Source organism: Oncorhynchus keta, chromosome 29, assembly GCF_023373465.1.
Source record: "Oncorhynchus keta strain PuntledgeMale-10-30-2019 chromosome 29, Oket_V2, whole genome shotgun sequence".
Classification (NCBI taxonomy): domain Eukaryota; kingdom Metazoa; phylum Chordata; class Actinopteri; order Salmoniformes; family Salmonidae; genus Oncorhynchus; species Oncorhynchus keta.
The window spans coordinates 48,521,675-48,538,400 of NC_068449.1; the positions used below are offsets into that span (position 1 = coordinate 48,521,675).

At 44.5% G+C, this 16,726-nt stretch overlaps 1 protein-coding gene across 14 annotated transcripts in view; it reads right to left on the reverse strand.

The window, feature by feature from the left end:
* Positions 1-16,726, reverse strand: part of LOC118361866 (teneurin-3) — a 510,845-nt gene that overhangs the window by 136,481 nt on the left and 357,638 nt on the right. For all 14 annotated transcript variants that reach the window (XM_052486681.1, XM_052486678.1, XM_052486675.1 and 11 more), the window contains one exon: positions 15,098-15,336. In XM_052486681.1, coding sequence (XP_052342641.1) covers positions 15,098-15,336 — 239 coding nt within the window. The remainder of the gene's footprint in view (positions 1-15,097; positions 15,337-16,726) is intronic.

A 16,726-nucleotide genomic window follows, 5' to 3' on the forward strand; every position in this document is an offset into this window, starting at 1 on the left:
GGGAGAGATGGAGGGAGAGAGCTGGAGAGAGGGAGATGTAGGGAGAGATGGAGGGAGAGAGCTGGAGAGAGGAAGAGATGGGGGGAGGGCGCTTGGAGAGAGGGAGGAAGAGATGGATGGAGGGAGGGAGCTAGAGAGATGGAGGTAGAGATGGAGGGAGGGAGATGGAGGGAGAGATCGAGGGAAGGATCTGAAGAGAGGGAGAGATGGAGGAAGAGATGGAGGGAGGGAGCTGGAGAGAGGGAGAGATGGAGGGAGAGAGCTGGAGAGAGGGAGAGATGGAGGGAGAGAGCTGGAGGGAGAGATGAAAGGAGGGATCTGGAGAGAGGGAGAAATGGAGGAAGAGATGGGGGAGGGCGCTGGAGGGAGGGAGAGATGGAGGTAGAGATAGATGGAGGGAGGGAGCTAGAGAGATGGAGGGAGAGATGGAGGGAGGGAGCTGGATGGAGGGAGGGAACTGGAAAGAGGGAGAGATGGAGGGAGGGAGCTGGATGGAGGGAGAGATGGAGGGAGGGAACTGGAAAGAGGAAGAGATGGAGGGAGGGAGGGAGGGGAGGGAGGGAGGGAGGGAGCTGGATGGAGGGAGAGATGGAGGGAAGGATCTGAAGAGAGGGAGAGATGAGGGAGGGATCTGGAGAGAGGGAGAAATGGAGGAAGAGATGGAGGAATAGATGGAGGGAGCTGGAGAAAGGGAGAGATGGTAGAGATGGAGGGAGGGAGCTGGAGAGATGGAGGGAGGGATCTGGAGGGAGGGAGAGAGGGAGAGATGGAGCCAAGCAGTTTAGCGCATTAGCATCAAGCCGGCCCTCTGGCTGGATATAATTCAATCCCACACTTTTCTCTCTCCTTCCCTCTCTCTCCCCCCTCCTCTCCATTTCGCTCTCTCTCTCTCTCTGAGTGCTTCTGCGAGAAGCCTCACTAAGAGTGAGGAGACAGTTTCTAGTTTTTAACACTGTTTCAGCGCTGTCTGGAGCTGTTTGGAGCCATCATGGCTGCCGAGGGCTTTAGTAGGAGCCAGACATGATGGAGGCCTGAGGACTGTGACTCATACTGTACTGGAGGGCCAGTAGCAAGTCTGGTGGGAATGACTGTTTAGTACAAACAACACACACACACACACACACACACACACACACACACACACACACACACACACACACACACACACACACACACACACACACACACACACACACACACACACACACACACACACACACACACACACACACACACACACACACACACACGTGTCAGTGTGTGTGTCCCGTGTGAGTAATAAGCCTGCCTGGCTGCACACTCCAGCTCTAATGAGCGGAGTTTAGTCGTGCACACAGCCCCCTGTGGATTTCTACCTGAACACACACTCACAACCACCTATAAATCACTATAAAAGTAGGGGATGTTGTTGTATACTGGCGCTGTGTGGTGGGGAGTATGTGTGTGTGTGTGTGTTCTGTATAAGTGTGTGTATTTGTGTGTGTGAGCTGGATCTAGGATATCTAGACGTTATAGCTGGAGGAAATGGAAGCGACAGAGAGGGAGCGTAAGGGACAGAGAGAGGTCAAATGGTGGAGAGAGGTAGAGAGAGTGAGGGGAAGAAGAGAGGTAGAGAGAGTGAGGGGAAGACGAGAGGTAGAGAGAGTGAGGGGAAGACGAGAGGTAGAGAGAGTGAGGGGAAGACGAGAGGTAGAGAGAGTGAGGGGAAGACGAGAGGTAGAGAGAGTGAGGGGAAGACGAGAGGTAGAGAGAGTGAGGGGAAGACGAGAGGTAGAGAGAGTGAGGGGAAGAAGAGAGGTAGAGAGAGTGAGGGGAAGACGAGAGGTAGAGAGAGTGAGGGGAAGAAGAGAGGTAGAGAGTGAGGGGAGGGGAAGACGAGAGGTAGACAGAGTGAGGGGAAGAAGAGAGGTAGAGAGAGTGAGGGAAGACAAGAGGTAGAGAGAGTGAGGGGAAGATGAGAGGTAGAGAGAGTGAGGGGAAGAAGAGAGGTAGAGAGAGTGAGGGGAAAGACGCAGGGGTGAGGGGAAGAGAGTGAGGGGAAGAAGAGAGGTAGAGAGAGTGAGGGGAAGAAGAGAGGTAGAGAGGGGAAGATGAGGGAAGATGAGAGGTAGAGAGAGTGAGAGACAAGAGGTGAGGGGAAGACAAGAGGTAGAGAGAGTGAGGGGAAGACGAGAGGTAGAGAGGGTGAGGGGAAGACAAGAGGTAGAGAGAGTGAGGGGAAGACAAGAGGTAGAGAGAGTGAGGGGAAGAAGAGAGGTAGAGAGAGTGAGGGGAAGACGAGAGGTAGAGAGAGTGAGGGGAAGAAGAGAGGTAGAGAGAGTGAGGGAGAATGTGTAGGGTAAGCTGAGGGAATCCTCTAGCAATTAGGGCCCGGAGGCCAGAGCGTTTTCAACCAGAGCCCACCCACAGTTCAACCAAGCCTCCTCCTCCCTCTCTCTCTCTTTTTTTCTCTCATTAAATTAGAGTGGTATGGTGCTAGGGAGGGCCTCCTGCGGTGGGCAGGACGAGAGGGTCATGGGAGAGAAGTTGGCGGATCGACACCAAGCGCTGCCAGAGTGGAGCATGCTGGGAGGCTTAAGGCTCCTCAGGGCAACCCTCAGACAACCTTTACACAACCACAAGACAACCGTTAAACAATGTTGAGATATCCATCTCTGAGCTAGGTTCACCATAACAGCATCAAAGACCTTGAGCTTCAAACACGCGTCTCTGCACCTCTGAGAGAAGACATATAGCGATAGAACGAGAGCAAGGGAAACATTGGAAGACCAGGCGGACAAAGAGAGACATGTGTGGAGGTGGATGGATATTGGAGTCTTCAAAGCATTTCTATTTGCTAAAAGGCCAACCTTTTCAGACTGAGAGGAAGTCACGAGGCTGGTGGAGCTCTCATTTAGCAGGACTTTCTTTAGAAAGACAACCATTAGGCATCCGTCTACACGTTCATTCACTTTGCAAATGTTCATTGTAATACAGAATGCCATTACTTCATTCATGATAGTTTAGCTGTACAAAATGTGCAAAATGGATGCAAATCCACCCCACAGATATACAAGTCTGCTGTTGCATGTCCGTTGTAATATCATTCTGGAATTTTCAATCCATCTGTGAAGCAGTAATCGAAGCAGCGGATTGGACAGTGAGGAGACAGACAGAATGTTCTGGTGCTTACCTCTCTTAGAGGCTTTGATTTACAATATTAACAGGTGCAGGACTAATTGGCCAATAAAATTTGTACGGAAAATAACAAACAGGACGTTGACAAAGAATTGAATAAATCAAACACATTCTCAGTAGAAACTATTCAGGCAACAACTCACTGTCTAGAACAAAACTCAGGTATAACTCTACTCTAGCCAACCTGTTACCTGTCCAGCCTGCTCTGTCCCAGGTATAACTCTACTCTAGCCAACCTGTTACCTGTCCAGCCTGCTCTGTCCCAGGTATAACTCTACTCTAGCCAACCTGTTACCTGTCCAGCCTGCTCTCTCCCAGGTATAACTCTACTCTAGCCAACATGTTACCTGTCCAGCCTGCTCTCTCCCAGGTATAACTCTACTCTAGCCAACATGTTACCTGTCCAGCCTGCTCTCTCCCAGGTATAACTCTACTCTAGCCAACATGTTACCTGTCCAGCCTGCTCTCTCCCAGGTATAACTCTACTCTAGCCAACCTGTTACCTGTCCAGCCTGCTCTCTCCCAGGTATAACTCTACTCTAGCCAACATGTTACCTGTCCAGCCTGCTCTCTCCCAGGTATAACTCTACTCTAGCCAACATGTTACCTGTCCAGCCTGCTCTCTCCCAGGTATAACTCTACTCTAGCCAACCTGTTACCTGTCCAGCCTGCTCTGTCCCAGGTATAACTCTACTCTAGCCAACCTGTTACCTGTCCAGCCTGCTCTGTCCCAGGTATAACTCTGGACTCGTAGACTAATTTGCCTCATGCATCATGCACACCGGCACTTCAACAAGGGCGCGGCGCTTCAGATAAACACACGAGGTCGGTTAAATGATATGATTATACTCTATCAACACTTAGATTGTAATGCGAGTAACATATTTCACATTACTGGAGTATGTACGTTTAAATGGGCCGCTTTATACACGGTAGAAACGTTGTTAACAAGTTACATTGTTTTAGTAAGTGGCGTGCACAACAAACACTCGACTTTAGCGCCTTAAGTCAAAGTATTGCTGGCAAACGGAATGCGCTACTCAATCCCACATTCTCTTTGGTTTCAGGACTCTTGACTTTACCTTGAAGTGATACAATAAAGAGTCTTTCTTCAACCAATCATTTGTTTCAGTGTCGTTGTCTACAAGTCATGGACATGTGCACCATGACACCACCTAACCAAGGTTTCAGTCTAATGCTTCCAAAGCAGGGGAAATATGGGATGTCAGTGTTTTCCGGAATGATTCCCAGGGCCGGAATTCTATGAATGAGAAATCAGGCAGGAGAATTCTTCCCAAAACTCTGGAGAGATGGGAGATTTGTTAACACACACAGGGCTACACCGGGGAGAAGAGCCCATTGAGATTTCGGCCATTTTTTTCCCGCTGGAGAAAAGCGTGTGTGTGGTTTTTGGTGGTGTGTATGTGGTTTTTGGTGGTGTGTGTGTGTGTGTGTGGTTTTTGGTGGTGTGTGTGTGTATGTGGTTTTTGGTGGTGTGTGTGTGTGTGCATCTGTTGTTGCAGATGGGTCTACATGGCCCCAGTTGAAGATAGTGAAGAGTGAATGGGGGATAAGGTGAGCTGGTGTGTGAGGGAGAGACAGGTGGGAATTGGCACACACATGTACACAGACCTGTCTGTCTGCCTGTCTGCCTGCTTGTGTGTAAGAGCTGTCTGTGTATACGTGTCAATCATAGTACCCACAAGGAGAAAGCAGATGCTTTTGACAGACCATGCTTTCTATTAGTGTCTAGGGAGGCCAAATGCATGTGTGAGAGAGTGTGCGGGGGTGTGTGCGTGTACATGTGCATGTGTGTGTGTGTGTGTGTAAACTACTGATGGTCTGCTCTATTTGTTTGCCCATGTTCCTTACACTCTCAAACAATCACAATAACCACCACAACAACCACTACAAACACCACCACAACCATAACAACCACTACAAACACCACCACAAACATAACAACCACTACAAACACCACCACAAACATAACAACCAAAACAACAACCTCAACGACAACCAAAACAACCTCCAAAAGCACAACAACAACAACAACCACAACAACAACAACAACCACAACAACAACAACCACAACAACAACAAAAACCACAACAACCACAACAACCACATCCACAATCATGTAAACTTCTCCAGGGAGGTTCAAGGCCACGATTGATTTCAGCACCTTTCACAAATCATACCCAGTTCTGATTGGTTCATTCTCAAGTGTTTGAAGCACACCGTGTTGCTGTCCTCCTTTTGCACTATTCATGCATTTGTGTTGTTGTCAGTCCTGAATTTGTTTTTCGCCCCGAAAATAAAATGTCCCCAAAGCAACACAGCCCAGTAAAATATTCAAACACAATCAAATGTTTATTTGATTAAAAAAAAACATACAACAATGAACTTCCCTATTCAGTGAGAAAGAAAGAACAAAGGTGAAACAGGAACTCACTCCTAGCATAAAATAGTCTAGCATCTAAATGTTGCATTTAAAAGTAGGCCATGATAGGAAGAAGTCATGCATTTCTCTCCCATCTCTCAGTTACATAACTGATGACATAACTAGTAAAAGTGATATCTTTCCTCCCAGGTCTCTTTGTAAATCCAATGTGTCTGAAAGTGTTCCTCTGTATATGTGAAAAGCAATGCAGTATTTATGGGTGGCTGGGGAGGACGAGAGTGTTTTCAGGTGTGGGGGGGAGAGAGAGAGAGAAAGAGAGGGGGGAGAGAGAGAGGGAGGGATGAGAGAGAGAGTGAGAGTGAGAGAAGGGAGGATAAGAGAGAGTGTGAGGAAATAGAGAAGGGGGAGAGAGAGAGGGAGGGATGAGAGAGAGAGAGAGTGAGAGAAGGGAGGATAAGAGAGAGTGTGAGGAAATAGAGAAGGGGGAGAGAGAGAGGGAGGGATGAGAGAGAGAGAGAGAGAGAGAGAGAGAGAGAGAGAGAGTGAGAGAAGGGAGGATAAGAGAGAGTGTGAGGAAATAGAGAAGGGGGAGAGGAAAAGTGTTCAGAACAAGACCCCTACCATCTATTTGGCATCTCCAGGTGTTAACCCCAAACATCCCTTTACCTACAGTAGCACTGTGTGTGTGTGTGTGTGTGTGTGTGTGTGTGTGTGTGTGTGTGTGTGTGTGTGTGTGTGTGTGTGTGTGTGTGTGTGTGTGTGTGTGTGTGTGTGTGTGTGTGTGTGTGTGTGTGTGTGTGTGCGTGCGTGCGTGCGTGCGTGCGTGCGTGTGTGTGTGTTGGCCTAACTACCATCAACCTTTTCCATCCATCCAAGTGGGGTCTTAAATAATTAAGAGCAGGTTGGCAGAGAGAGATGGGGAGAGTGTGAGAGAGATGTAGAGTGAGAGAGAGTGAGAGAGAGAGGGACGGAGAAATATAGTGTGTGAGAGACGTAGAGAAAGACGTGAAAGCATGTTCGTGTAGAGATAAGAAAAATCTCTGTGTGTGTATGTTTGTGTGTGTGTGTATGTTTGTGTGTATGTGTGTTTGTGGGTGTGTGTGTCTGTATGTTTGTGTGTGTGTGTCGCTCTCCTTGGTTGCTGTGTGGACATGTATAGACTGAGCAGACAGGATATTGGATCACAGATACCTGCTATTCTCCCCTAACACAGCTACAGAGAGAAATACATGCCTTATGAGTCTCTATTCTCCCCTAACACAGCTACAGAGAGAAATAGATGCCTTCTGAGTCTCTATTCTCCAATAACACAGCTACAGAGAGAAATACATGCCTTATGAGTCTCTATTCTCCACTAACACAGCTACAGAGAGAAATACATGCCTTCTGAGTCTCTATTCTCCCCTAACACAGCTACAGAGAGAAATACATGCCTTATGAGTCTCTATTCTCCCCTAACACAGCTACAGAGAGAAATACATGCCTTATGAGTCTCTATTCTCCCCTAACACAGCTACAGAGAGAAATACATGCCTTATGAGTCTCTATTCTCCCCTAACACAGCTACAGAGAGAAATACATGCCTTATGAGTCTCTATTCTCCACTAACACAGCTACAGAGAGAAATACATGCCTTATGAGTCTCTATTCTCCACTAACACAGCTACAGAGAGAAATACATGCGTTATGAGTCTCTATTCTCCACTAACACAGCTACAGAGAGAAATACATGCCTTATGAGTCTCTATTCTCCCCTAACACAGCTACAGAGAGAAATACATGCCTTATGAGTCTCTATTCTCCCCTAACACAGCTACAGAGAGAAATACATGCCTTATGAGTCTCTATTCTCCACTAACACAGCTACAGAGAGAAATACATGCCTTATGAGTCTCTATTCTCCACTAACACAGCTACAGAGAGAAATACATGCCTTATGAGTCTCTATTCTCCACTAACACAGCTACAGAGAGAAATACATGCCTTATGAGTCTCTATTCTCCCCTAACACAGCTACAGAGAGAAATACATGCCTTATGAGTCTCTATTCTCCACTAACACAGCTACAGAGAGAAATACATGCCTTATGAGTCTCTATTCTCCCCTAACACAGCTACAGAGAGAAATACATGCCTTATGAGTCTCTATTCTCCACTAACACAGCTACAGAGAGAAATACATGCCTTATGAGTCTCTATTCTCCCCTAACACAGCTACAGAGAGAAATACATGCCTTATGAGTCTCTATTCTCCACTAACACAGCTACAGAGAGAAATACATGCCTTCTGAGTCTCTATTCTCCCCTAACACAGCTACAGAGAGAAATACATGCCTTATGAGTCTCTATTCTCCCCTAACACAGCTACAGAGAGAAATACATGCCTTATGAGTCTCTATTCTCCACTAACACAGCTACAGAGAGAAATACATGCCTTATGAGTCTCTATTCTCCACTAACACAGCTACAGAGAGAAATACATGCGTTATGAGTCTCTATTCTCCACTAACACAGCTACAGAGAGAAATACATGCCTTATGAGTCTCTATTCTCCCCTAACACAGCTACAGAGAGAAATACATGCCTTATGAGTCTCTATTCTCCCCTAACACAGCTACAGAGAGAAATACATGCCTTATGAGTCTCTATTCTCCACTAACACAGCTACAGAGAGAAATACATGCCTTATGAGTCTCTATTCTCCCCTAACACAGCTACAGAGAGAAATACATGCCTTATGAGTCTCTATTCTCCACTAACACAGCTACAGAGAGAAATACATGCCTTATGAGTCTCTATTCTCCACTAACACAGCTACAGAGAGAAATACATGCCTTATGAGTCTCTATTCTCCCCTAACACAGCTACAGAGAGAAATACATGCCTTATGAGTCTCTATTCTCCACTAACACAGCTACAGAGAGAAATACATGCCTTATGAGTCTCTCACTATGTCGCAAATGGCACCTATTCCCTACATAGTGCACTACATTGGGCCATACGGGCCCTGGTCAAAAGCAGTGCACTACATAACCAATAGGGTGTTATTTGAGAATCAGCCACTGTCAGAGTGTGTTGAGTGGTCATTCATGACAGGCTCTAATATACTGTCTATTGCTCCTCCTCAACCTTAAAGCTACCAGCATTTGGTGACAGGAAAGTCATAGTCCTCTGTGCCGAAGTACCATACAAGGTTGGTGTTGGTGTTAAATTTGTTACATTTATTTACACTTTGCACACACACACACACACACACTCACACACACACGGTAATGATAATGAAAACACTTTGCACAAACGTGTGTGTTAGTGTGTGTGTTTTAAAGTTAGTGTGTGTGTGTTTTAAAGTTAGTGTGTGTTAGTGTGTGTGTTTTAAAGTTAGTGTGTGTGTGTTTTAAAGTTAGTGTGTGTTAGTGTGTGTGTGTTTTAAAGTTAGTGTGTGTTAGTGTGTGTGTGTTTTAAAGTTAGTGTGTGTTAGTGTGTGTGTTTTAAAGTTAGTGTGTGTGTGTTTTAAAGTTAGTGTTTGTTAGTGTGTGTGTGTTTTAAAGTTAGTGTGTGTTAGTGTGTGTGTTTTAAAGTTAGTGTGTGTTAAGTGTGTGTGTGTTTTAAAGTTAGTGTGTGTTAGTGTGTGTGTGTTTTAACGTTAGTGTGTGTTAGTGTGTGTGTTTTAAAGTTAGTGTGTGTTAGTGTGTGTTAGTGTGTGTGTGTTTTAAAGTTAGTGTGTGTGTGTTTTAAAGTTAGTGTGTGTTAGTGTGTGTGTGTTTTAAAGTTAGTGTGTGTTAGTGTGTGTGTGTTTTAAAGTTAGTGTGTGTTAGTGTGTGTGTTTTACAGTTTTTTCCAACTGCTTTCACACAAAATCTTTTCATGTCACACGATTTTTGAAACCTCTCACTCAAAGTGCAAAACTACACACCAAATATCCAAAACCATAAGCTATTTCTCAGCCTTTGACTCAGTTGTCAATTGCATAAAACACTTTTTTCAAAACACTACACACAATTATCTACCTAAAACACAAAAATCTAACAGGAAGTGACTTGCTTTCCTTTTCCAAACACAACCAATCAAAATGCCACACTCATTCACCAGGTCACACACACAATACTCCTCACATGTGCAAACACTAATAGCTTAACTGATCACTAACCAATCACTGCTTTACTGTAGTATAGGCCTATAAATAGGTCAAAGGTCAGATTACCTGTTTTGAACAATGGATGCCAACAATGAACAGAGAGCAAGAGGAGTAGGAGGGAGATGAAGAGGACGAGGGCAAAGAAGAGAAGGAAGGAGAGGCATCTCTAATGAGATTAGGGCAAAATTAGTTGATCATGTGATAAACCACGGTTTGACCATGAGAGAGGCTGGACTGAGAGTCCACCCCAATTTGAGTCGATTTACAGTGGCGTCCATAATTCGAACCTTCAGAAATGAGAACAGGTATGCAACTATCTAATGACTATTTTAGCATTACAGTAATGTACTGTAAAATACGTATGACTGCATAGTATTGCATAAACATTTGTAACTCTAAGCCATCCATTTACTGCACTGCATTGAATAAATAAGGTTGGTTATCATGCTGTACTACATTTTGTTGTACTTTGTTTACAGTTCCTATGCTGAACACATACTGTGTTTGAATTCTGTACAGAGTGGAAAGGCAAAGACATCATGGAGGACGAGGACACTTGTTTACAGATGTACAAGAGACTGCAATGATAAATATGGTCTATGTGGGGACATAGAGGTTGCCTCTGTCCAAGGTTGGATACGCCATGCTAGGAGATTCTTCCCTCGATGTTTGGCAAGAGAAAACCTATCTTGTGATGTGGACGAAGTATCGTGGCCAGACTCAGGCCAGAGAAGAGATGAAGCGTAGCTTAGCACTGGTGATTCCCCCTACCAATTCCTGTACTACCCCCTTGGGACGCCACACACACAATTGTGTTCTTTACTGTATTCTAAAGAATATACTTTTGGTTTACATATGTTTATGGTTTTGTTGTATGCTACTGTATACAACAGGAATGTTTGGCCTAATAAATATGTTCTGTTTCTACATTGCATTGGTGTTTACAGTGTACTTGTTACCCCTCTCAGCAGATTACTTTCACTGTAGAACATTGTATTGAAATGTAGATATAAGCCTATGAAAGACCAAAGAGCTTTAGATTTAGAACAACAGTGTTTACATGGTGTATCCACAAATGTACTATTATGAAAGCAGTGTTTGCCATTTGATGCAAATGCTTCATCCTGACATGTGTTTATGGCATTTTGAACGCAGTGTTACATTTTGAAGGAGATGTGAGGCATTTTGCATTTTGTGTGTGCAGTTTTGGGAATTGTGTGTACAGTTTTGAAAAAAAGGAGACGGTTTTGAAAACTTGTGTAAGCAGTTGGAAAAAACTGCAATTTTAGTTTGTGTTAGTGTGTGTGTGTGCGTGTTTTAAAGTTAGTGTGTGTTAGTGTGTGTGTTTTCAAAATTAGTGTGTGTGAATGTGTGTGTGTTTTAAAGTTAGTGTGTGTTAGTGTGTGTGTGTGTTTTAAAGTTAGTGTTTGTTAGTGTGTGTGTGTGTGTTTTTAAAGTTAGTATGTGTTAGTGTGTGTGTGTTTTAAAGTTAGTGTGTGCTAGTGTCTGTGTGTGTTTTAAAGTTAGTGTTTGTTAGTGTGTGTGTGTTTTAAAGTTAGTGTTTTTTAGTGTGTGTGTGTGTGTTTTAAAGTTAGTGTTTGTTAGTGTGTGTGTGTTTTAAAGTTAGTGTTTGTTAGTGTGTGTGTGTGTGTTTTAAAGTTAGTGTTTGTTAGTGTGTGTGTGTTTTAAAGTTAGTGTTTGTTAGTGTGTGTGTGTGTGTTTTAAAGTTAGTGTTTGTTAGTGTGTGTGTGTGTGTTTTAAAGTTAGTGTTTGTTAGTGTGTGTGTGTGTGTTTTAAAGTTAGTGTTTGTTAGTGTGTGTGTGTTTTAAAGTTAGTGTTTGTTAGTGTGTGTCTGTTTAGTGTGCAAATCTCCTCATAACTGTCTTCATGGTCTCATGAATTCTTCATTAAGGTTCTTTCACCTCATTATCAGGACTGACTCCGTATGAGGCGACCACTGAGTAAGCATGTGTGCTTTTCACTACAGAAACACATAATGAGGTTTGTAGAAAGACAACAGTGTCCTCCACCAAAGCCGATGTATTCAGATAAAAGGCTACAGAGAAACTCAATCTGAGGGTGGATGGTAATGATTGTCCCCTACAGGGAGCCGTAGAGATTAGCTCTCCATATTTTACCATAACTTAGCTTTGGTTGGCGGGGCGCCCTACTGTGGTTCTGGTCCGGACATAAATGTTGGAATGAGTGGCGCTGGGGCGGAGTGTGTATGCACGCCACTGCACGCACGGACACACACACCCACAGCCCGCTGACACCCCACTGATACCACAACCATTTCCTGCTGGGTTGGATTCCATCATTAGCTTTCTGGTAGGAAGAGAACGTGTTGTCGCTGCACTGAACAGGTCATTCAGGGTCTTTCTTCCTTCATTTCAAGCCTACTGGGCAGCATGACATATTAATAATGTTTCTTCCTTGGTGAGGATGAGGTTATGTGAATCACTGGCGGTTCAGAATAGCGGATGTGGAGGCAAAGGGTTTGTATTCTGTGAGTTCTAGTGTACAGTTGAAGTCAGAAGTTTACATGCACCTTAGCCAAATACATTTAAACTCAGTTTTCACAATTCCTGACATTTAATCCTAGTAAAAATTCCCTGTCAGGATCACCACTTCATTTTAGAATGTGAAATGTCAGAATAATAGTAGAGAGAATGATTTATTTCAGCTTTCATTTCTTTCATTACATTCCCAGTGTGTAAGAAGTTTACATTCACTCAATTAGTATTTGGTAGCATTGCCTTGAAATTGTTTAACTTAGGTCAAACGTTTTGGGTAGCCTTCCACAAGCTTCCCACAATAGTTTGGGTGAATTTTGGCCCATTCCTCTTGACAGAGCTGGTGTAACTGGGTCAGGTTTGTAGGCCTCCTTGCTCGCACACGCTTTTTCAGTTCTGCCCACACATTTTCTATAGGATTGATGTCAGGGCTTCGTGATGGCCACTCCAATACCTTGACTTTGTTGTCCTTAAGCCATTTTGCCACAACTTCGGAAGTATGCTTGGGGTCATTGTCCATTGTGTGTGTGTGTGTGTGTGTGTGTGTGTGTGTGTAAGAAAGAGAGAGCACTGCATGCACTTATGTGTGCGTGTGTGTGCGTGCACGAGTGTGTGTCCTCCTTCACACTATCTGAGTGACGGACAGGCCCAGAGGCCCATTAGCCTCTGTATTGACAGAGAGAGAGAAGAGGGGTGGGGGTTCTGTTCAAGTGCTGCTAAGTGGACAGCAGACAGATAACATGGCAGCGTACATCTAGTCGGTCTCTACGTCTCACAGCTCTATAGTCCACACTGAGGTGTGAGGGCTTCCTGTTCTGTTCTGGACAGCTGCAGGGCTAGATCCATCACTCTGGACTGACCACAACAAACGGTCAACTGGGCTTACTGTTCCTACCCACTGTGTGTGTGTGTGTGTCTGCAGGCGAAAGAGAGAGTCCAGTTATCTAGCTCCAGTTATCGAGTGTGTTTGAATCAACATGATTAATTTCCCTCCATTTCTCTTCTCCCTCGGCAAGCGGTACCGATCCACCAAGTCTGGAACCAACCATGTCCCTGAACAGCTTCTACCCCCAAGCCATACGACTGCTAAATAGTTAAATAGCTATATCTGCATTGACCCTTTTTGCACAAACTTTTTATGTTACTCATCACATACGCTGCTGCTACTATAACTATCACTTTATTCTTAGTTATATGTAGATATCTACCTCAATTACCTCGTACCCCTACATATCAACTGGTACTGTTTACTATCTGTTACTTTATTCTTAGTTATATGTAGATATCTACCTCAATTACCTCGTACCCCTACATATCAACTGGTACTGTTTACTATCTGTTACTTTATTCTTAGTTATATGTAGATATCTACCTCAATTACCTCGTACCCCTACATATCAACTGGTACTGTTTACTATCTGTTACTTTATTCTTAGTTATATGTAGATATCTACCTCAATTACCTCGTACCCCTACATATCAACTGGTACTGTTTACTATCTGTCACTTTATTCTTAGTTATATGTAGATATCTACCTCAATTACCTCGTACCCCTGCATATCAACTGGTACTGTTTACTATCTGTCACTTTATTCTTAGTTATATGTAGATATCTACCTCAATTACCTCATACCCCTGCATATAGACTGGTACTGTTTACTATCTGTTATTTTATTCTTAGTTATATGTAGATATCTACCTCAATTACCTCATACCCCTGCATATAGACTGGTACTGTAAATAGTCAAGTTATCATTACTCATTTTGTATCTATTATTACTTGTATAATTACATTTATTTCTCTGTTTTCTTTCTCTCTGCATTGTTGGGAAGGGCCTGTAAAGTAACCAGTAATACAGTCAGATTTCTCTCACACACACACACACACACACACACACACACACACACACACACACACACACACACACACACACACACACACACACACACACACACACACACACACACACACACACATTCTCTATGAGCAATAGCTGCTGCATTTGCTATCTATCACAGCTAGTCACAACAACTGGATAGAGGCATCAGGGTACTGTGGCAACACACTCCTGTGTGTGTGTGTGTGTGTGTGTGTGTGTGTGTGTGTGTGTGTGTGTGTGTGTGTGTGTGTGTGTGTGTGTGTGTGTGTGTGTGTGTGTGTGTGTGTGTGTGTGTGTGTGTCAACAATACTCCTGCGCCAGCTGGAAACTGAAACTATTCAGGGTTTATAATCAAAGACCTGAGCAATCACTGTGCTTGTTTAAGGCTGAGCGTGTCCAATGTCAGTGATAGGAAATGCTATCGCTATCAGATTGGCATTTACAGCGCTGTCGAAGGAATGTAAACTAAAGCAAAGCGGAAGAGTCCTGGGGCCTCAGCGATAGACAGCTGTGGTTGGTTACTGCTTTGTCTAAACCTTATGTACCCGTTTGATGTGGTAGATGCTAGATTTGGGGGAGTGTGGTTTTAAAACATTGGAGTTTGTCACCTGAGGTAACCTTACAGTGTGCGATGGTTACTGAATGGTTACCCAAATTACGTTCACAGCAGATCCAACGTTTACCTACATATGTTAGATCTTAATTTGACCAGTATTGTCGCAGCAAAATATTCCTGCAGCAACAGGATTTGTACATTTTTACATCATTTTGACCGAAAAAGGCTACATAAAAAGTGCAATACTCTTAATGTAACCACGTGTTAGTGTGGGTTATCAGTAAATTTGTCAATCATGTATCTCATCTGCATTCAGAAAAAATTGCAGTAACAAAAGAGTGTTCAAATTAAGATCCTACATCTGTATAAGGTATCCACTACAGAGTGAGTGTGAGTGTAGGTGCATACACTGTAGCAGTACTATCCTACCTATGCAATAGCAGAGCAGGACAGACAGCAGGACGGACAGTCCCACGGCGCTGAGAGCAGTGCATCTCCACGAGCAGTACTTGGAGGACTTCTTGAACTTGAAGGCGGAGCGGGAGAGGGTGTTTCTGGGTAGGGGCCGCGTGGGCGGCGAGTAGACGGAGCCCGTTGCCATGGTGTAGCCTGGAGTAGCCGTGCTGAACAGAGGGGTCGTGCCGGTGCCTGTCTTGAAGAGGAAGTGCCTGGAGAAGAGGAGAGGAGAGGAGAGGAGAAAGAAAGAGAGGGAGGCAGAAGAAGGGTGAGAATGGAGACTGGACAAAGTAGGAGATGGAATGGATCTACATCGGCTACACATTTCTAGCCTGGTCCCAGATCTGTCTGTGCTGTACACCCAACTCCTGTATAATGTTCATTCTTTGACAAGATCGCATAAACAGATCTGGGACCAGGTTTCTGAGGTTCCCGTTTAAAACAAACAAAGTAACAGCTACAGTAGCAAATGAACGAGACACTTAGTTTAAACTAACAACAAACAAACACTTGAAGACCTGTGAAGTCTAAAACAGGAAGCATATGAACACAGAACAGACAGCGCATTCCAAAAATTTTATGGAAAGACATACAAGGACTGCGGTTGTATTTTAAATAAAAAATCCCCTTCCTGCAGTACAAGTAGGATTACCTAAGAGACCAGCTGGCTTGAGGTAATTACCAAGGTCAGCTATTTTAATAAAATTAATTAGTGTGTGTTTCTACTGGAGACTGTGTGTGTGTGTGTGTGTGTGTGTGTCACTGCTCATTGATTGAACCAGGGAGCAAGCCAGAGGACAGAGGGCTTCACTCTAGTTTCCAATCAGACCCTGGAGTGTGTTTGAGGGTGCTTTACTCTGTCTGTGTGTGTGTGTGTGTGTGTGTGTGTGTGTGTGTGTGTGTGTGTGTGTGTGTGTGTGTGTGTGTGTGTGTGTGTGTGTGTGTGAGAGAGGGTGCGTGAATGCCCTTGTTTGTGTGTGTGCATGAGAATGAGAGAATGTGCATGTGTGTGGTGTGTGCTCGCGCACCCTCACACACACAAGCATACACCACATGCAGGTAAAGCTGTTTCTCTGATTGTGAAGTAGATCTCAGTACATGTAACATTGAGTATGAGGGAGGCAGGGAGGGAGGGAGGGAGGGGGGAGGGAGAGAGAGAGAGAGAGAGAGAGAGAGAGAGAGAGAGAGAGAGAGGGAGGCAGGGAGGGAGGGGGGAGAGAGAGAGAGAGAGGGAGGGGGAGAGAGAGAGAGAGAGAGAGAGAGAGAGAGAGAGAGAGGGAGGGAGGGAGGGAGGGGGAGAGAGAGAGAGAGAGAGAGAGAGAGAGAGAGAGAGAGAGAGAGAGAGAGAGAGAGAGAGAGAGGGGAGAGAGAGAGAGAGAGAGAGAGAGAGAGAGAGAGAGAGAGAGAGAGAGAGAGAGAGAGAGAGAGAGATTTGAGGATTTGAAGTTGTCGATCCACACCCCGATGGACAGGGATAAGTGTCGGAGTAACAGAAAGAATGGATATTAAAACCAGGGAAGTGATTACTTAACACTTTAAAAATCCCTCAGAGGTGACGTGTCCGTCTTCAATTTAGTTTGCTCCTTCCTCGAGGAAGTAGCT